The sequence below is a fragment of the Lathyrus oleraceus genome, chromosome 4 (assembly GCF_024323335.1).
Source record: "Lathyrus oleraceus cultivar Zhongwan6 chromosome 4, CAAS_Psat_ZW6_1.0, whole genome shotgun sequence".
Taxonomy (NCBI): domain Eukaryota; kingdom Viridiplantae; phylum Streptophyta; class Magnoliopsida; order Fabales; family Fabaceae; genus Lathyrus; species Lathyrus oleraceus.
This window is the reverse complement of record NC_066582.1, coordinates 491,563,690-491,585,111: the sequence shown is the minus strand read 5'-3', so window position 1 is coordinate 491,585,111 and position 21,422 is coordinate 491,563,690. Positions and strand designations below refer to the sequence as shown.

At 33.5% G+C, this 21,422-nt stretch overlaps 3 protein-coding genes across 3 annotated transcripts; 2 read left to right on the top strand and 1 right to left on the bottom strand.

Moving 5' to 3' along the window:
• Positions 1–4,065: 4,065 nt before the first annotated feature.
• On the top strand, positions 4,066–11,045 carry LOC127076580 (uncharacterized). The gene is made up of 4 exons (XM_051018265.1): positions 4,066–4,106; positions 4,186–4,348; positions 5,559–5,769; positions 6,069–11,045. The coding sequence occupies exons 2-4, from the start codon at positions 4,190–4,192 to the stop codon at positions 10,802–10,804; spliced, it is 5,106 nt and encodes a 1,701-aa protein (XP_050874222.1). The 5' UTR covers positions 4,066–4,106; positions 4,186–4,189; the 3' UTR covers positions 10,805–11,045.
• A 1,177-nt stretch (positions 11,046–12,222) lies between these two features.
• On the top strand, positions 12,223–15,923 carry LOC127076582 (linoleate 9S-lipoxygenase). The gene is made up of 8 exons (XM_051018268.1): positions 12,223–12,561; positions 12,664–12,968; positions 13,053–13,626; positions 13,718–13,803; positions 13,950–14,039; positions 14,146–14,444; positions 14,811–15,074; positions 15,167–15,923. Exons 1-8 carry the CDS (start codon positions 12,351–12,353, stop codon positions 15,921–15,923), a joined length of 2,586 nt encoding a protein of 861 aa, XP_050874225.1. The 5' UTR covers positions 12,223–12,350.
• A 92-nt stretch (positions 15,924–16,015) lies between these two features.
• On the bottom strand, positions 16,016–19,381 carry LOC127076586 (serine carboxypeptidase-like 20). Its single transcript, XM_051018271.1, has 12 exons — positions 18,804–19,381; positions 18,438–18,514; positions 18,186–18,308; positions 17,991–18,093; positions 17,876–17,913; positions 17,702–17,803; positions 17,510–17,590; positions 17,187–17,429; positions 16,970–17,035; positions 16,776–16,897; positions 16,548–16,661; positions 16,016–16,399 (listed from the first exon to the last, which is right to left on the bottom strand). Exons 1-12 carry the CDS (start codon positions 19,093–19,095, stop codon positions 16,270–16,272), a joined length of 1,491 nt encoding a protein of 496 aa, XP_050874228.1. The 5' UTR covers positions 19,096–19,381; the 3' UTR covers positions 16,016–16,269.
• Between the last annotated feature and the right edge of the window lie 2,041 nt (positions 19,382–21,422).

The window sequence follows — 21,422 nt, the reverse complement described above, 5'->3', positions numbered from 1 at the left end:
TTTTTGTATTTTATTGTGTTTTATGATTTATGCATTTTTAAATATAGTTGTTTGGTGTATATATATATATATATATATATATATATATATATATATAATATATATATATATATATATATATATATATATTATATATATATATATATATATATATATATATAATATATATATATATATATATGGATTCTCAATAAATATTTCAACATTCAATTTTAATCTCTAACAATTTTTCTTTCAAATAATAGTCTTCATAAACTTTTTCACCTATAATATTCGCCTTTCTCGTTAAATGTCACTTACCAAAGCTGGTGTGAAGTCAAACAGGATAATTTCTTTTGACATGTGGTAGTGACATGAGATTATATTATTTAAATATGTTATATGTTGCTATGTTGAACAAATCTAAAGCAATTTGGGAACTTCTTCTTCCTCGCAACCTTAAGAATTTATCTTTTTCTTCCTTGTAATCCCATTTTTCCGTAACTTGTTTCCACCCACCAATTTGAAGCAAACCCTTTACAATGGCGTCTTCGATTTCAAGGCGAAGCAAACCCGTTTCGTTTCATTCAACATCTCTGAGCAGGCGTTCAAGAAGATTTTGTGTGTGTCCTGCTCGAGTGGTGTCCCAACAATGCGAGAACAAACATAACAAAGGAAGATATTTTTTTTGTTGAAGATTTTCATTTTGGCAGGTTCATGTCCTTTTCATCTGTAACGATTTCTGATTTATACTATATTGAAATATGTTTGACTATGATTGTAGGGAGACGACACTTGCAATTTATTCATTTAGGATGAAGACATAGAACAAGGAAAAGATGTTGTTGAACTTGTAAGAGATGATGGTAGCAAGATGAAGGAGTTGGAAGTTATTGAAATCATGGAGTTGTACGAAGCTTCAAAGAAGAAGAAGAAGAAACTGAACTCAAAGGCATTTGTTGAAAAATTGAAGTTGATATATGTTGTATTTTTGTGTATGCTCAACATGTACTTGATAATGAAGTGTAAATGTGATTAGTGTTTATTGGCACTTAATCCATCAGAGTGTTGATTAGTTTAAAACTATTGATTAATGTTTATTGGCACTTAATCCATCAAAATGTAATGAAATTTAATCATAAGGGAAAGTTGTTGGTAAGCTTGGTTAAATATTTATATGTTAGTATGGATATGGTATGACCTATAAGTTTTCTTAATATTGGCTAAATATTGATAAAATTTGGACATTGTTTGACAATTAATTGACTTAAATTTGACAAAATTTGGGTGTGGTTTGATAGTGAATTGGCTTAAAATTGACAAAATTATAGACATGGTATGTCCTATAATATTGGATCATGTATGACCTATAACTTTGGCATTGGTTTACAGTTATGGTGATATATGTATCCCGTAATATGGGAAGCAGATTTGTTATACAATATAATTTGAAGAATAAATTGACAACAAAAAACAGATATCCGATCATTATAAAATAGTTGTAACAAGTTTTATAACATATTGGTGATACAATACTATTCAATCTTTACATTAATTAGAGTACAAAATATAGCCAGTAACATACTGACTATTAATTCAAACATTAAACAGGTTCAAAATATGGATAGTAACTACAAAAATAAGCATGGTCTTCATTGAGTTAAACCCTTGCAAATATCTTCCCAGCTTTTGGATTTCTTGTTACTTCCAACGTCATCAACTGTGGTATCCTCTTCATGAATCACCAATGGATCAACGAGATATTTTCCATGGCCTTTTAGGTCTCTTGTTTTGAGAGTCTTTAGCATGTCACTCTTCCTTCTTGCACCAATGAAATCAATATGTTTCTTCTTGCCCTTCATTCCCTTGACCTGCCATAACAAGCAAGTCTTAGTAAATGTAGGGTTTGAAGATACAAAATGTGAAAATAATCACAGGCTCATTGCTACTTGGATCTTCTAAAAAAACCTTGACAATACCTGGTGGTTTGAAGACATTGGTGTTAAAATCCTTTGATTTTTTACTATAGAAAGTTCTGACTCCACCTGACTTGGTTGAACTTGTTTTGATAGTAGATGGTTTTTTTATAGGTGATGTGTCAATGCTAATAGGTTGAATGTCAATGATGTCATCATTACTTAACAATGCTTCTAAAGTCTCAAGATCCAACCCATAATACTTGTTCAAATTAGGAGTCTCAGTTTCATCAACATGTGCATGTGCCTGTGGTTCCACAGTTGGAGTCTCAGTGTCATTAACATGTGGTTCCACACTTGGAGTCGCAGTGTCATCAACATGTGTTTGTGCCTATGATACAACAATTGGAGTCTCAATGCCATCAACATTTGGATGTGCCTGTGGTTCCACATTTGGAGTCTCAAGTCGTCAACATGTGGTGCAACTCATACGCACCGATATGAGATGAAGAATATTTATTCAAAGATTTTTTCTTTTTCAGAGACTCTATACCTTTCACTGGCTCTTTAGGCCTCCTCTGCAATTAAGACATAATTAATAATTACACATTTAAGGTACACAAAATCACAATAGAAATTCAGAACCTAACCCTTTTCTTTTGTGACTTTTTGGCTTTGTTATTCTGGTTGGCCTGTGTAGGAGGTTCATTTGTTTGTAGAGGCATACCTGGTTCAGATGTGACAAGAACAATTTATTTATTTTTCTTGCAAATCCTACTATTATGGCCATATTCCAAGCACTTCTTGCACATATGACTAGTATTTGATCTTTGCCATTTATTTTTCTTTGACTCGTCTGATTCTCTTGATTAAGTCACATGCTTCAAAATAAGACCAATATTCCAGATCTCGACCACTATATGCATAAATGTCCTCACCCTCATATCTTAAGTTGGGGTCTTTTACAAAAGAACCATTGGTGTAGAACACTACCTTAAAATAACCCCATGTCTTGTACATTACACATGGTCAACTGTTTATGACTTTGGTCAAATACGATATACACGTCAAAGTACACACAACGTTATGCATGTATAAATACACTCTAAAAATAACTCAAAAACGACCCACATTAAACATTAATTATCCTAAACTCAAAAAATTACTATCATAAAAATGATGGGTCCCTAAATCCAAAACCCAAAATTGATACTTAACATAGAAATGTCATATTAAAAAAAGTGAACATACTTGAGATGGAGCACAAGATGCACTTTCAATATGTCTATGACCACCACACCACAAACTTTCAGTAAAGATAATGGGACCATCACAACAAGAACTCAACGTTTTTTCCCATTTTCTTCGTAATAGGCTTCAAACGGAAGAGATGAAGCACAAGAACACACAACAAAATAAAGAAGAACGCTGAAGAGAATGAGACCACAAGAACGCAAAAGAATGTAGAGTTTTCAGAACATTATGCAAATAGTGTAAGCTGAAATGGTTAATGAAGAATGCTTTGTGAATTTTGATTTACTAACTTAATAGAAATAATCTAGTTTTTAATCCATGTTGAACAAGTCAATACCTATCAAATTACAAAAGTCAATTCACATATATTGTCACATAAACCTCTTTTAATGTAAGAGATCAAATTTATAAATTGAAAACGTTTAGAGAACATCATTGTCCGAATAATTTTTTTTATAGAAACTAAAGTTGAATAATACTTTATTTATAGATATATTTTGAATCATTCTAACTTATACCCTAAAATATAAATTAAAAAAATAAAAATTATATTTTAAAGAAAGTAAATTCTTTAGGGGTTTAACGGTGATACTCCAACAATGTAAAAAAGTTTTACAATGTCATCCAATAAAAATATATCATTTTATTATGTCATATAAGTATTTTAAAACTTTCAATCTGATTTGACAAAATATATAATCATTATTGATTAACAGTATAAAATAAATTTGTAAAATAAATTTATAGAGTCCGAATATCACCTATTTTCTCATTCTTTATAGTGATACCTTTACATTAAAAGAGCTAGTATTATTTTTCATATTTTTTAATCGTGCGAAAGGGTAAAATGGGTTTTTCATGCCTGCAAACACTTTGCTTATATTGTACTAACTAGTTTCATTCTTAACCTTTCTTCTCCAAGAAGCTGAGTTTTTTCGTTGCTCCGTGTCCTTACAGGTAAGTAACCAATCAACACGTTTTTTTTTGTTCATCTTTCACTCTGTAATGTAATGCATGTTTACTTCATTGAATGAAGATTCATGGCTACACCAAAACAACACATTGAAGAGATACGGAGAACAAAGTTTTCTATTGGCGGGAAACCTAATCCCTTGACTCAAGATCTTCATCACGCTGTCAAGAATCTCTCCGCTGAACTTTATGCTAAAGATGTTCATTTCCTCATGGAGCTTATTCAAGTACATTTACCCTCTCATCTTTTCAACTTCACTTATTTACATTCTCATAATCATGCATAAATAATACAATAATATGTTTTTACTCTATATATATCATTTAATATCAGTTTGTTTTAGTTTTAAAAAAATGGATTTTTTCTTTGCATTTTTGAAAATGGATTTTACAAAATATTTTTTAAAATATTACAAATTTTTTTAATTTATTTTTTATAAATTAAAATACTAATTTTGATATACTACCTACATTCAAATCACAGTTTTTCTCTATTTCAAAATTGATTTTTATGAAAAGCTAAATAGCTTCCAAATTAAGTGATTTTTTTTAAAATTTTGGTATCCAAACAAAAATTTGATAAAACGATGAAATATCTAAAATAACATTTTAAGAATAATTATTCAAACCAAATTTTCATTTGAAATTTTTATAAAAAATTTCTTTGTAAAAAGTTTTTTACATCAAAATATGGGCCCGTTTGTTTTGGCTTTTCTTAAAAATGATTTTTATAGTGTTATATATTTTTGTGTAAAAAAAATTTACAAAAAAACTTTCATAAAAGCGTCAAATAAAAATTTGGTTTGAATAGTTATTCTTAAAATGTTATTTTAGGTATTTTATCATTTTATCGAAACTTTTTTTGGATATCAAATTTTCAAAAAATCACTTAATTTTGAAGCTATTTCAAATAGCTTTTCATAAAAATCATTTTTTAAATATAATTTTTTGAAAAAATTGTGATTTTGACTATGTTTTGATCTTTAATAATATATATTTATATTATAGAATGCACAATTCAATCTTTTAATTTATAAAAAATAAATTTAGAAAAATTTGTAATATTTTAAAAAACATTTTTGTATAATCCATTTTTAAAAATACAAAAAAAAATCCACTTTTTTAAAACTAAAACAAACTGGCACAATATGGCACAATATTACACTATAAAAATCATTTTAAAAAAAAGACAAAACAAACATGCCCTTACATTCTTTGTTTGTAGTTGTATTCATTTTTTAGTCTCTACATAGGTTAAGGGTAGATTATTAACACCTACACTCCTTAACCCACGGAGGACCTTTCTAACTAAAGACACAATAATGATTCTCTTTATTTTACTTATATAACTATCATTGTCTCTATCTAGAACAATGCATGATGTTAAATTGTAGTTGTTTATATTCATGACCATAAAACTATTGTCAATTTCATCAGAATGCTGAAGACAACCATTATATTGACGGAGAGAGTGCAAGACTTGAGTTTGTCATAACTTCTGATGACATTACTGCTACTGGTGCACCAGCCACATTACTTATTTTCAATAACGAAAAGGGTTTTTCTCCAAAAAATATTGAGTCCATATGTAGTGTTGGACGATCAACAAAGAAAGATAATAGGAGCAGTGGTTACATTGGAGAGAAAGGTACATCCTCATATTCAAATATTTTTTAAAGTTGTATACTTTTGACTCGAGAGGTACTTGTGCTAGTATGGCTTCTTTAAATGATAATTAGTTAAATATTTTCATTGATATTGATAGTTTTAATATATGAATCGTAAGTATATACCTTAAATTTGTTTGAATGAATTCAATGTCAATTTTCTCTTTTTTCTTTTTGTAAAGAGGACATTTTTCAGCTATGATATTTGGTTGTTTTTCTTGTGCCAAATTGAATGAGATGATGCAAATTTGACATCATCTCTCCTATGGTTGAATTTCAGGTATTGGTTTCAAGAGCGTGTTTCTTGTTACTGCTCAGCCTTACATTTTTAGCAACGGATATCAGATAAGGTTCAATGAGAGGCCTTGTCCAAATTGCAGAATTGGATATGTAGTTCCGGAATGGGTTGAAGATAAGCCAACTCTTGTGGACATAAAGAAGATATATGGTGCTGGTAAAGATTTTCTTCCAACTACAACAATTATCTTGCCTTTGAAGCCGGATAAAGTCAAACCTGTTAAAATGCAGCTCTCAAGCATTCACCCGGAAGTTTTATTGTTCCTTTCAAAAATCAGACACCTTTCTGTCAGAGATAATGATGAGGACTCCAAATGGAAAACTGAAACTTCCGTATCTATTTCAAGCGAGATTAACTTTGTGACAAGGAAAAACATGAATGCCGAGTCTTACACCGTCCATCTATCTGCTGGAAAAAATAGTAATGACAAAAAGGAATGCAGTTACTACATGTGGAAGCAAAAATTCCCTGTCAAGTTGAAAAATGTGGTGGAAAGGAGAAGAGGTGTGGAAGAGTGTGTTGTGACATTGGCCTTCCCGCATCAGGAGAGGCTTCACAAGGATAAGAGCTTACCAGGGGTTTATGCATTTCTTCCTACAGAGATGGTCACTTATTTTCCTTTTATAATTCAAGCTGATTTTGTTCTTGCCTCATCAAGGGAGACAATTCTCTTTGATGATAAGTGGAATCAAGGGATACTTAAATATGTTCCATCAGCTTTTGTAGATGCATTCAAAACACTTATCACTGTTTCAGATGAAGTTCCAATCTCCAGCTTGCCTTATATGTTCAGGTTCCTTCCAATTCGTAGTTCTCCTTTTGAAAAATTCAATCAGGTGAGGCATAAAATCAAAGCAAAACTGGATGAAAAAAAGATCTTACCTATTGAGACATTCACAAACCAGAAGCACTTCTATAAGCCTCGTGAAGTTAGGAGGCTACTACCTAGCTTTTGGAATATTTTGACAAAGGCTCAGAAGGAGGGAGTGTACTTGCTTGACCTGTCTTCTCATGATGGGATGAAACTATTGAGTTCTTCATTTGATAAAAGCGAGTATGACTATGTACTCAACTTTTTAGGGGTGAAACTGGTGGATGTTGATTGGTATGCAAAGTGCATCCAGAGTTCTAATCTTGTGGACGGAGTATCAGAAAATATCTATCTTGAGCTTTTAGTGTTTGTTTCTAGTTTTTCGTCAAAGTTTGTTGGTGATATACCATTGATTAAATATGTGGCTTCTGATGGGATTCTGTCTTTTTCCAGTCTTAATGAATGCGGGCATCTAGGTGCTGGTGTCAGGTGTTTAGTACTAGCATCCTCAACTAGGAATTGTCCTTGTTCTTGGCTCATCAATTGGAACAATGTATTTGCATGTGTGACAAACCAGTTTTTTATGCCCGAAAGCACACAACAAGCTCTCTTCCAATCACGCGATAAGCTTCATTTGTTGGGATGGCTAAGAACTGTTAATATCCGTACTCTAGATGTGTATAGTTTTGCAATTGCTCTCTGCAGTTCTATTAATAATAACTGCAAGCTCGCCATTGCTTATGCTCATTTCTTATACCACTCTTTCTCAAAGGGTTATTTGTCAACTCAGGAGGTTAATGCTCTATGCAGTTCTATTCCACTTGTGGACAAGTTTGGACGTATGACTAAAAGCAGAAACGGAGTTCTTATTCCTGCAAATGTGAGCAAATGGGCAGATTTGATTGGTTCTAATCCATGGAGAAATGAAAATTATGTTGAGTTAGGAAAGGCATACCTAAATGATTCTTCTTATGCAGGCCAACATACGGGTTCAGGGAAGCTTATTGAATTCCTCAAAACCTTTGTTGGAGCTTCTGACATACCTTATATATCTCCTCCAAATGCTGGCTTTTCAGCAGCGGATACACCACTTACCAAAGACAATGCCTTTTTACTTTTGGATTGGATTCGGGATCTGAAGGAAAGGGGAGTTGGCCTACCAAAGAAGTTCTTGGAATGCATAAAAGGGGGCAGATGGCTTAAAGTTACAGGCAATGGATACATGCCCCCTTCTAAGTCATTCTTAATTGGCTCATCATTGGGAAAACTTTTGCAGAATGGTTCAGTTCTTGTTGACATTCCCCTGATTGATGAGATGTTCTACGGGGATAGAATAAATGAATACAAAGAGGAGTTGAAAACAGTTGGAGTGATGCTCAATTGTGAGGAAGCGTGTGAATTCATTGGAAGAGAACTAATGTCTCGGGCAGCTTCTTTCTCTTTAAGTAGGAGTCAAGTTCTTTTGATGCTTAACTTCATCCAATATCTCAAGAAAAGCTTTCTTCCTTTGGACAAATTTGTCAACAGCATCAAAGAAGGGATTTGGCTTAAGACTTCTTGGGGTCTTAGGTGTCCTGTGGGATCTGTGTTGAATGATTCCGGATGGCAAGTTGCGTCACAAATTAGTAACATCCCTTTCATCGATCAATCTTATTTTGGTAAGGAAATATATAATTACAAAGAAGAGCTCAGGTTGCTAGGAGTGATAGTTGATGTAAGTGGAAATTACCCAGTTATCATTGAGCATTTAAAATTACCCTCAAAATTGGCCTCTTTGACAGCTGAAGCTGTTCTTTTGATAATGGAATGCATCAGACACTCGAATACCCCTATTAATCTCTTAAATTCGCTCAAGGGAAAAAACTGCTTGAAGACAAACATGGGTTTCAAAACACCAGATGAATGCTTCTTGTATGACCCAGTATGGGGCTGCATTTTGGAGGTATTCGACGATCTTCCTGTTATTGATCATAAATTTTATGGGGAGAAGATTTTCAGTTTCAAAGATGAATTGAAGCAAACAGGGGTGTTAGTTGATTTTATGGATGCCAACAAAAAATTTGCTAGTCTCTTCGAACAGAAGGCATCAGAAACTTCAATTAACCAACAAAATGTCATCTCATTTCTCTCTTGTTGCAGGCTGTTGGAGGGAACTGATTATAATTTTCCTTCTGATTTCAAAACCATCATACGTAAATCGAAGTGGTTGCATACTAGTGTTGATGGTTTTAGGTGCCCAAAACAATGCATTTTATATGGTCCGGAGTGGAAATTGTTATCTTCTATAACTTGTCTCCCTTTCATTGACTACGGTGACAAATGTTATGGTTTGGGAATACACGAGTACAAGGCAGAGCTGAAGAGCATTGGTGTTGTTACTGAATTTAAAGATGGAGTGAAGTTTGTGCCCAAATGTCTGAATTTTCCTTCAGATCCCTCCACCATTAGTCCTGAAAGTGTATTTTCTTTTCTGGAATGCATCCAACTTCTAATGCATGATAACAAGTTTTCCTTTGGCGGCGATTTCAGAAAAAGATTGTCTGAAAATTGGTTGAAGACACATGCTGGTTATAGGCCTCCAGAGAAGTGTTTGTTGTTTGATTCCAAGTGGAGTTCTTTCTTGAATCCAACTGATGGGCCTTTTATTGATGAGAATTTTTATGGATCGAATTTTGCATCTTTCCAGAAAGAACTCAATGCAATAGGAGTCATTAGTGAAGTTGAGAAGGGGTGCTCCTTGCTTGCCAGTTACATTGAGTCTCTCTCTGACCATGATACCATTGTGAAAATATATAAGTACTTATGTGAACACAGCTGGAAACCTGAGGAGAAAGCTGCAAGAAAGGTTTGGGTTCTGGATGGAAACAAAGCTGGCAAGTGGGTCGATTCTAAAGAGTGCATCGTACATGACCCTGCTAAACTTTTTGGTTCAAAATTTTATGTTCTAGAAGATATCTATGATGACAACAGTATTCTTCTTTTTTTCTACTTTGCAATGGAAGTCAAGAATAAGCCTTCGCTAGAAGATTATTTTGACCTTTGGAATGAATGGGGGAGGTCAATGGAGCAATTGTCATATGATGAGTGCTGCAGGTTCTGGACGTCTATTTCGAAACATCTGAGCACAAATGAAGAGAAAAAACTTGCAGGGAGTTTGATGAAACTACCAACAACATCAGGAAATAATGAAATATTTCTGGTAGATAGGGAAGATGCTTTTATTCCTGATAACATTCTTATGAAGAAGCTTTTTGAGAAGGAAAAGGTTTTTGTATGGTATCCCCAGTATAACATGACACCATTGTCCAAGTGTAAACTATCTGAGATTTACAGAAAAATTGGTGCTAGAAATATTTCTGAATCACTATGTAAAGAAGAATCATCCTTAGTGAATGATGGCGATAAACTGAAGTATGTTGATCCAAATAACATTTTCAACTTGAAGGGGTTGGTTAAACTTATTCTTGGTTTTCTTGCATGTTCTAGCCTCAAAATGGAACCAAAAAAGAGACATGAAGCCGTTCTAAGTCTTATCAACTTGAGTTTCCACGAAACAATGGAGCCACTCAATGTAAGCTATAGTTTATCACTATCATCAGGGGACGTCATTACCAAGAAAGCAAACAAAAGGGTACGTTGGGAAAGTCAAAGTTGCAACTTTATCATCCAGAAGATGGATGAAGCTCCTGGTGATTCATTGAAATATGCTTCAAATTTCTCTGAAGCAATATCTGAGGGTGTTTTGTGTGAGAATCATGATCATGTCCCTGCACTGTCTGAACTAATCACATTAGGTTTTGTTATGAAATTCAAGAATGAAGAAGTTGATTTTCTGATGGAATCCAAGAATCTGCAGATTGACCTTGAAGACGAGGAGTTCCTCAGTTCTACCTTCCCTTTTGACTAAGTCTACTGCCACTGCTTACTTTTGTTTTCGCTATTTTGCTTATGACTGAATTAACTTAGTCTCTAAAATATTTTGCTTATGACTGAATTAACTTAGTGTCTAAAATATTTTGCTTGTTTTACTCTTATTATCTGATGATGAACACTTGTTGGACCTAGAATGTCATGTAATTACGGCCGTAGAATTTCACTGTGTTGATACAATTGCTACTATTATCTAATGCACATTTTCAAGTGATCAATGACTCGACCATTTCTTTATAACCTCTCATTAAGCTGGCCGGCATAAGTTCATGAAATCTCTGATGAAATGGTGCTGCTATATAATGTAATGGCAACTAATTTTGACATTGAGTAGTTAGTAAATGTTTGAGGCAATGAGGCCATCCTCATAGATTTTCGACATCACTTGATTTTTCATTCAAAGCATCATCATTCATCTATGAAGCTCCGACACGCCATTCACACAACGTGTCGCCGTGTCGGACACCGGCCCGCATACGACACTCGTACGACACGTATCAGACACGATTTTGAAGTGTCCAATAGAAAAAAAGATATTTAATTACCACGGATACGGCACCTTATTTCAAATAAAGGACACAACCCAATTAAAAAAATTTCAGAATTTTTTGTTAAAAAAAAATCCTCAAAATTTTTCAAAATTTAAAAAATATATAGGTTTTTTAGGTTTCATATTCCACTTCTTCGTTATAAAAACAACACAATTAAGATTTCTTATTTTTTTATATTTCACTACTTTTGTCTCCACAAATTTCTTTTATCTTCTCCGATTATTTTTCATCTTTGCGCACCATTGCTTCGATTTTCACAAGATATCTATGAATATCAATTATCATGTTTGAAATTTGTTTGAAAGTGTTGAAAGAATTTTTTATTGTTTTATCTTAAATAAACATAAATTTTGCTTCTCATTTTAAACTCTTTACAATTTTTTTCCATAAATTGCATTATTATATTAATATATAAAATATATATAACCGTGTCAGTGTCCTATGATTTTTATATTAGCGGGGTCCTCGTGTCCTTATCCATGTCGTGTCCTGTGTCCGTGTCCGAGTCCGGGCTTCATAGTCATTCATCAATCACTTTTATTTTAGTTAAGATAACAAAATTGTATCTCATCATATTAAACATAATTGCAGTAGAAATGTGTGAATCAATCAACTGTTCATAAAGGTGCTTCAAAAAAAAATTATGTTTAGTAATAATATTGATACTAAAATTCCAGCTAGATATTCTACTTCAGGTATGATAGATAAATCTTTTCCCTTGAGACAAGAAATAAGAAATTGATTTAAAGGTATCAGAACTCTTCTTTATATATTTGGCATAAAGATTTCTACTAACATGTGTTCATAGCATTTTCTTAGCTAGAACAAAATCCAATTACAAGCAAAGTATCAGATTCCAAAATTTATAATACAAGGCAAGTATTCAAATTTCAAACACAACTAATAACTACTGCAAAACTCAATCATCATGATTATATACAAAAACACTATCACTAAGAAAATCATCCATGAATGGAAGTCCCAAAAAAGCCTTCTTCTGGTATCTCCAAGTGGCAATGCTCTTCAGCAAAAAGCAAAATTGTGAATAACTTCAATCCTATATGCCAAGCTGTCCAAAAACTAACTCTCAAAGGAAAGTTTGTGATCACCTTGAATCAAAAGATATCAATACCTGGAAAATTCATTTCTGTTCAGATTTATAGCGGCACAGAAGTGGATCCTAGTAAGTAAATTTCACACACTAACACTGTCAATGTTCTTTTGATCGAAAAAATTTAGTTTAGTTTTTCCTTTTCGGTTTTAAACTTTGTATTGCATTGAACAGATACCGGTAAAGGGTGGTTGAGTGAGAAAGCATATTTTAAAGAACGCAGAAAAAACCAGAAATATCAACATGATGATAATGACGATACACAAACCAAGATTAAGACATATAAGATTAAACTACATGTTGATGCACATTTCGGAACTCCAAGAGCTTTTGTGATTCAAAACAAACACAACAAGAAATTTTATCTTCTTTCTGCATCTATTGAGACTTGTACCAATAGAATCATTCACTTTGATTGCAATTCTTGGATTTATCCAATCAAGAAGACTAAATTTGATAGACTTTTCTTCTCAAATAGAGTAAGTTCCATTTACATGCTTGATTTATAGGCTAATTTTGCGCAGTTACATTCATGAAATCAGAAATTTGTGTAATCATGACAGTGCTATGTTCCGAGTCAAACACCCAGAGCTTTATTGGAACTAAGAAATGATGAGCTTGATAAATTGAGAGGTAATGGAATGGGAGAAAGAAAAGAATGGGATAGAATCTATGACTATGACTACTACAACGATCTCGGCGATGTTGACAAAGGTTCGGAGCATTTTAGACCTGTCTTGGGAGGTTCAAGGTTATATCCATATCCACGTCGAGTTAGAACCGGTCGTAAAAATAGTACATCAGGTACTTCAAGGTCACAAGCAACAAGTTTTGACATATATGTACCTTCAGATGAGATATTTAGTCCTAAAAAATTGAAGGAGCTCAAGTCAAACTCTATACATGCCATAGTACAATTGCTACCTTCAAAGACAGAATCGTTACCTCAACAAAGTTCGAGAAGCGTTCAATCATTTGAAGAGATACTTAACATGCTCTCTAGGAATAGAAACCAAACAATAGAGGGATGGATCAGAGACAACTTAAAGAAATTGGTGCCAAATGAGGACTTAAAGGAAATAACTCATGCAATCAAGGAAAACCATATGCATGATCCTATCCCTCAAAACATATATGGTAAAAGAGCTCAATATGATTTCTATGTAGATATTTTGGTTAATTAGCGAAATAATTTATGACATTTTCGGAGTTATCTTATGCATTTCAGAAAATGAATGGGCTTGGAATGATGACATGGAGTTTGGACGACAAATGCTTGCAGGAACACACCCTATCAGAATCCAATGCTTGATGGTAATTCATACACGCAAGATTCATAAACCATGCTTTAGAAATAATTTGTTTCTTTACTGTCATAAAATCTATAGTTGTATAACCACAAAATCATTTAAACTCGCGAGTTTGGCCTAATCATCATTTGTTTCTGTTAACCTTTCAAGACATTTCCACCTCAAAACAAATTTGGAGTACAAAGTTCAATAAAACAATCAACCATAGAACAGATGCTTGAAGGATGGACACTTCATCAGGTAAGTAACAACAATCTAGAACCCTTGTATTTCTAGTTTTATGTACCCTAACCTAGGATGAAGAACTTATTTGGTTTTTTGCTCTTTCACCACAAAATTGTGTTAGGCTTTGGAACAAGGAAGAATATTCATGTTGGATCACCATGACTATCTCATGCCATATTTGAACAGAATAAATGCAAATGGAGTATGTGCTTATGCATCAAGGACACTTCTATTCTTAAGAAGTGATGGCATGCTTAAGCCACTGACCATAGAACTCAGCTTGCCAGGATCATCTCTAGCTCTTGAAATCCATAGAATTTTTCTTCCATCAAAGCAAGGGACACAAGCAGCACTTTGGCAACTTGCCAAAGCTCATGTTTTAGCTAATGATGCTTTTTACCATCTACTAGTTAGCCATTGGTGAGTTAAAACCTGTAGTATTCAATTTCAATTACTAAAGTTCTAGTGCTCATATATCAAACTTTACTTACAAAGATATTATTTCCCCTTTTCTTTGTTTTAAATTAACCCTAGTTGAGATTGTAAAATAGTTTTACACATGCATCCAATTATATATCACCTATGAAGCACAGACACAGACACCTGACACGATACTAACACATTGACTGACACCTGTAATAATTTGAACGCGATCACAATATCATTTTGGTGATCAGAAATGTTGACGTAATCGTAAAATGTGATTGAACTTATGTGTAAAACAATTACGCAAAACTACAAGGTTATTTGTGTGATTTAATTATTCTGCAATGAAAAGTTTTTCAGGTTATACACACATGCAGTTGTTGAACCATTTATTCTTGCTACCAAAAGAAGACTAAGCGTCATGCATCCAATCCATAAGTTATTGAATCCTCATTTCAAAGACATCATGCACATAAATGCCTTGACTAGACATATACTTATTAACTCTGGTGGAATTCTTGAGAAAATATTATTTCCTGGTGAAACCTGTATGCAAATAACATGTGATCTCTATAAAGAGTGGAAATTTACCGAACAAGGACTTCCAGCTGATCTTCTCAAAAGGTAGATTCAAAATCGAGACTATTATAGCTAGTGAATCGAGATACGACTAGCATGTATCGTAAGATTCTAATAACCGATTATTGATTTTGCAGGGGTATGGCTGTAGAAAACCTAGATGAGAACAACCCAAATGGAATTCAACTTCTCATGTTGGACTATCCCTATGCCATTGATGGACTTGAAATATGGGCTGCCATAAAATCGTGGGTCAATGACTTCTGCTCAATTTTCTACAAAGACAACGAGGCCATCGAAGCTGATGTTGAACTTCAAGCATGGTGGTCAGAGATTCGATCTATTGGCCACGGCGACAACCACAATGAGACGCGGTGGTACCAAATGACAACACTCTCAAACCTTGTGGAAGCATTAACAACTCTCATATGGATTGCTTCGGCGCGCCATGCAGTTATAAACCACCAAAAACATTCACATAATGATAACTCTCCCACACTATGCAGGAAGTTTATTCCAGTAGAAGGAACGGTTGAATTTGGCGAGTTCCTTAAGGATCCTGATAAGTTCTTCACCAAGATGTTACCTGATAGGTTTGAGACGAGTCTTGGTTTAGCATTGGTAGATTTGCTCTCAAAAAATACTTACGATGAAATGTACTTGTTGAAATGCCAACCGTCACATGGTTGGATAGACAATGAAATTGTCCAGAATAGATTTGCTGAGTTCAAAGAAGAACTAAAGGAGATTCAGATAAGGATCTTGCAAAGGAATAAAGATCCTAAGCTCAAGAATAGACGCGTCCCTGCAAAAATTGATCATAACATTGTGTATCCTAAGATGCCTAGTTCTGGATCAAGAAGATGGAATCATGGAAAGAGGAGTGTCTTATAACTTATTAAGTTAATTTGTTCATAGAATGTGTTCACTCACTCTGTTTTCCTTTTGTAATATGTAATTGAGAAATAGCTCATGATAAACGAGAGTTCCGACAAAAAATAAGTAAATTTTAACCATAAATTGTTTGAGCCAATATTCGAATTCGAGTTCTCCTAGAACAAGTTGGGCTTATATTAATCTAACTGCCATAGCCTCACTTCAAGCATAAAATAATTGAAAAGCATGTAAATCTAGTAATAAATTAGAGTGGTACATATAATATAGATATAACTTCTTGTCTCCATAAACCCACAAATCATATAATTCATGGAAAATCCATAGCAGCATTACTATCTCTTTCTCATATTGGCAATCCAGCAAGAAAACGTTTGTAAAATTCCAATGCTTCTTGTGGCTTATATTCCGGAACAGTATGCCCAGCTCCCTTTATGGTCAGAAAAGTAAGATTGTTGTCATATCCTTGAGTAAAGCTGCAGCAAATATAAGATAAGTAACTCAATTTATAATCAAGATTCTCATATTTTGATGACATATTGTAATCCCTTTGTTTAATTGATCAAGATATTTGAAGATTCATTAAATAGGATGATGAGATAAGAGGGAAATGGTGGTAAATACCCAACAACTTGACCATTGGATAACCAAGGTCTCCATTCATCAACAATCTTGTATCCGATTGATCTCGTCCATGCTTGACTCCCCGTAAATGGAACACACATGTCATGATCACCGCTGCAAGAAACACGAAACTTGTAATGTTTATATCAATTACAAAAGAAGACGCCTTCGCTGAAGTAATTATCAAGGAAACATATGTGTAAAAATACTGTAATGCTGTAAATTCACCTGAATATAAGAGCTCGGTATCCTTTGGAAGTTAGGTTCTTGTGGTACTTAATCATGCTTCCAGCGTCATGATCGAAGGAAATTTTGTCTGTGCATAAATCCCAACTACTGACCACACTTTTCTGTTTTATCGAAAAATATCATAGTTCAGTGCTTTGACATCAAAAGTAGATGTACCATACAAGAAACCTCACCTCTGCAGTGTGAATTGCTTTCCTGACTTCTTCATTGTTCAACCATACGTCTGCAACGGTGCCGTCCTAAGGAGATTGTTAGATCTTGTTACTTGTCAAACAATGAAAAGGTAATACAACTATATCAACTAGAAAATTGGTTATGATCGTATCTTATTCGTAAAAACCCGGCAGTATTTAATCAAAGAAAATATGATACAATAATAAAGAAACATACTACGCATGGAACATTGTTGCTACTGGTAAGTTGCGGCCAAGTGGGTACAATTCCGTCTCTGACAGGTGCTCTTAGGGGCCAAGCACGGCCGAACATTCTTTTCCTCACAAGATGAGGTTTCTCAGTCTCACCTAACTTCCGGAAACTAGACGGCAACTTAACATAAGTAGTGATAATCTTGTCCGCCTCAGTGCCATGATAGCATGGTTCTAGAATGTTATATATGTTTAACCCGGCAATGTCCTGAAAATAGCAAGAACAATCAATGAGTGACAAATTTGCGTTACTCATTTAATCTCGGCACTGCAATACAGTTAAATCACCTCATCAATTTTGGTAAGCCTGTCTGTACAATTATCACTGAGCGAATTATAGAAATTCCCATTACACTCGCGATTAGCCTCCTGCAACAGAATGCATCGTGACTTGAAGAAACGTACTTATACAAGACAACATAGCAAGGTTTCAAACAAAATATAAAGATCCAAACTTGCTCTTAAGGGGTTTATTTTCACCTCAAACAATTCATCCGGGATAAGACCCATCCCATGTACAAATGGAACAAGAGCATTGCCATCGATTAGTTCATCTGTAACACCATTTCCAACAATGTAACCCTGCACACAACGATTTTCAGATTGCAGTTACAGACTTAAAAACAACGATCTAATCACTTAAAGATAAACGACCTTAAAATTCAGTTTGGGCTTCACATCCGCATCAATTCCTGTAGAAAATCAAGAAAGTGAACATTACTAATGATTCAAACACATTTATTAAACACTTTAGGACACAACTTTGTACCTTTCATTACTTCATAGGCAAGAGTAGGCACATAAACTCCGGCATATGACTCTCCAGCAATGAAGAAAGGATTGGAAAGGAACTCGGGATATAGTTCAAACCACTGGTTTTGTCAAAAGAGAAACAAAATCGATGAGAACACAGATTTGCTGATTCTAATAATACATCGAAATCTCCAGCTGTTTCCTTAACTACCTTAAGGAGAAAGACATGCGAATCAGACGCAGTCTTTATGTCTCCAGTTACATAATCAGTTTCATTCTTAGAGTATGAAAATCCAACACCAGCCGGAGAGTCCAAATATATAATACTGGAAACCTATAATGCAAAATCAGAATCATAAATAACTAGCAATCGATGAATTACAGACTCACAAACCAAAACATATCTACGAGAAGAAATCATCTTTCCCTTTCAAAATTCGATAAAGTTCAAAAAAATCGATACCTTGGTCCAGCTGTATGGATTGAGATGCAGAGTTGGCAGGCCTCCCTTACTCTTTGCTGCTTCAAAATTAAAAGGACCTGAAAAAAGCATAATCAATTGCAACATGATTCATAAACAGAATCACAATTCACAATGCCAGAAAAATCAAGAAAAACTCAAGAAAACAAACATAGACTTAATATACTAAATATAGATCCTTATTTTTTTAATTAAAAAACATCACACACATTCTTAATTCAAAATGCAAATTCCAAGAACAGCATTTTCTCTGTGGTTTCAGGTTAGGTTAAACATAACCTTCAACTAAATAGACATGCATATCATGTGTTTGATTAAACGTCTAAACAGAATAACAAGAATAATTACCATGTTCATAGATGAAACCATCAAAGCTAGAGCAACCAGGTCCACCATTAAGCCAAAGAACAACCGGATCCTGAGAAGGTTTACTTTCTGATTCAACAAAATAGTAATACAAATTTCTTCCATGACTTTCATCCACAGTTACATACCCAGCATAATGCTTGGAAGGTATTGTTCCATTGAAACCTGGAATCTGAGTTACAATGGCACTTTCTGGTGCTGAATTTGTCACCACAATGCTCAGATAAATGTGAAGTAGTAACAGCAAACAGACACTGCTACCTGTTTTTTTCATCCTTGTTTGTTTCGTAAATAGAAACAAAAATTAATGTTAAAATATAAACAAAAAACAATTTTGTCAAGAACAACACAGGTTGAAGCTCAATTTATAGAATAATATAAGTGATATGAGTGTATCAGTCACTTTTTTATGATCAAGTTGAAATTTGTGAAACCTTGATTAACTTCAAAGTCAAGTGTAATGAATATGAGAGAAAAGAAAAGTGATACACCCTCAGGTCACTAATTAAATAAATTAATGGTCAAATATAATGAATATTATAGTATCATCTCTACCACAAATTTTAGGAGATAGTACTATTTAATATTATATCTCTGCAACAACTTTTGTGTGAGATAGTAGTACTATTTAAATTAAATAAAATTTAAAAAATATTATTTTTTATCAAATTAAAAAAATTGAATGAGAATAATTATAATTTAAAAATAGTGACTGTTTTTTTCCTGTAATTAATGGAAAGTGGCGTTGGAGTTTTGGATTGATTGTAACTGAACTGAGAAGATAAGTAAAGTGGTGTTATTGGTCAGATATTTTTATAGATCACGACAATTTTGGTTTTTACACAACACACGTTTTTCTTTTTTAACTTTGGTTTTTACACGACGCTCGTAATCTTAATAACTTCTGGTTGACAAAATGGGCCGTAGTAGTTGGCCACGTAGTAGTTGGCCACAGTTTATCCACACCCTATCGTTATAACTATATTTCTATATTTTTTTTAAAAATATCAATTTTATCTTTATTTATTTTTAATCAGTTTGTCATTTCATTTTTAACTATTAAATTGAGATTTTTGAAAATTATACTATTCACTCTCGTATCCGAACACATTAGAAAAGATTTTCGATATATTTTTTTCCTAAATCGAAATATTTTGTGGAAGACATCCAATTTAATGTATAACGTGTTCCGGAAGACTTATTTGAAGAGTTCCGATTCAGTTTTAAAAAAAAACTTTTTAGAACACTTAGGATATGTGTTCTGGTTAACAGACTAACATATATCGGAAATCTTTCCAAAAGACCTTCGGTGTATTCTTTTTATGATTCGGAACTCTTTGAAATTTTTCGATTTGCATTGTTAATTTTTTTTTAATAATTTTTTATTGTGCGGGTATGAAAATTCTTTCTCAAATATGTGTAGATATTTATGGTACTTTTTAACTACTCAAAGATTTGGTACACGAGAAGAGGTGATCAGGTGGATTAAAGAGGTTGAAATCCATAATAAAGTAATTGTTATTATCACTCATTCAGATACTGAAACAGACAAAAGACGGAGAAGTAACAAATTAATATTTGGTTGTGATAAAGGTGGGAAATACAAGGATATTGATAGTGGAACCCAAAGTGCGTCCAAAAAATGTGGATGACCATTTAAAATAAGGTCGACTCCAACGAAAGATGGGTATGGTTGGAAGATTGATGTAAAATTAGGGATCCATAGTCATGGTTTACTTGATAGATTAGAAGGTCACTCCTTTGTTGGTAGATTGACCACGGATGAGAAGCAGCATGTCATGATTTGACAAAGAGACATGTACTACCTAGACACATATTGTTTTTCTTGCAAGACCGAGATCCAGAGAATGTGACTCAGATCACGCAAACATACAAGCATAAGAGTTTGATAAAAAAAAGATATAAGAGGTCTTAGAAGTGAGATACAACATTTGTTTAAGATTATTGAGGATGCAGACTATGTGTATTGGAGTAGAAAAATGGATGACTCGGAAGTTATGAGAGAGATATTTTGGGTTCATTCCGATTCAGTTAAGTTATTGAATATTTTTTCTATTGTGTTAGTTATGGACAACACCTACAAGACAAATAAATATATACACATTTGTTTGAAATTGTTGGCATGACATCAACCGAGTTGACTTTTACTATCGCATTTGTAACACCCTTCTAAAATACCCCAAATATTTAATTAAAATAACAATATATCAATCAGAGTAATATGCAATTAAGGGTGTCACACAATCTACTTTACACCATAATAACTGTCATGCTCTTTATTTAATCAAAATAACATTTTTGCATAATTCGCAGCGGATAGAAATCAACCAACCATTCAAAACATATAACATATTACAGGTAAAAAGGTTCAACAACCAACAATAAAACAATTAAAACATCCCGTCCCGATGTTACATCTATCAGAGCACGACCCACTAAGTAGACTACACTAGACTCCAGGCACTAGCTTCTACTCAATCACTGCTCGTTACCTGAAAAATAGTTGTAAGGGTGAGTTCCTCAATCGATATAATAAGCATTATAAAATATCATGCAATGTTAAGTAATTTAACACGTTTC

Excerpts from the sequence above, each read along its gene's own strand:
- LOC127076580 (XM_051018265.1), top strand. The coding sequence starts at position 4,190 with ATGGCTACACCAAAACAACACATTGAAGAGATACGGAGAACAAAGTTT. Across the intron at positions 4,349-5,558 it reads TCCTCATGGAGCTTATTCAA|AATGCTGAAGACAACCATTA; the intron begins GTACATTTACCC and ends CAATTTCATCAG. Across the intron at positions 5,770-6,068 it reads TGGTTACATTGGAGAGAAAG|GTATTGGTTTCAAGAGCGTG; the intron begins GTACATCCTCAT and ends GTTGAATTTCAG.
- LOC127076582 (XM_051018268.1), top strand. The coding sequence starts at position 12,351 with ATGGAAGTCCCAAAAAAGCCTTCTTCTGGTATCTCCAAGTGGCAATGC. Across the intron at positions 12,969-13,052 it reads GACTTTTCTTCTCAAATAGA|TGCTATGTTCCGAGTCAAAC; the intron begins GTAAGTTCCATT and ends TAATCATGACAG. Across the intron at positions 13,627-13,717 it reads TATCCCTCAAAACATATATG|AAAATGAATGGGCTTGGAAT; the intron begins GTAAAAGAGCTC and ends TATGCATTTCAG.
- LOC127076586 (XM_051018271.1), bottom strand. The coding sequence starts at position 19,095 with ATGAAAAAAACAGGTAGCAGTGTCTGTTTGCTGTTACTACTTCACATT. Across the intron at positions 18,309-18,437 it reads ATCCATACAGCTGGACCAAG|GTTTCCAGTATTATATATTT; the intron begins GTATCGATTTTT and ends TTTGCATTATAG. Across the intron at positions 17,430-17,509 it reads GGCTTACCAAAATTGATGAG|GACATTGCCGGGTTAAACAT; the intron begins GTGATTTAACTG and ends TGCTATTTTCAG.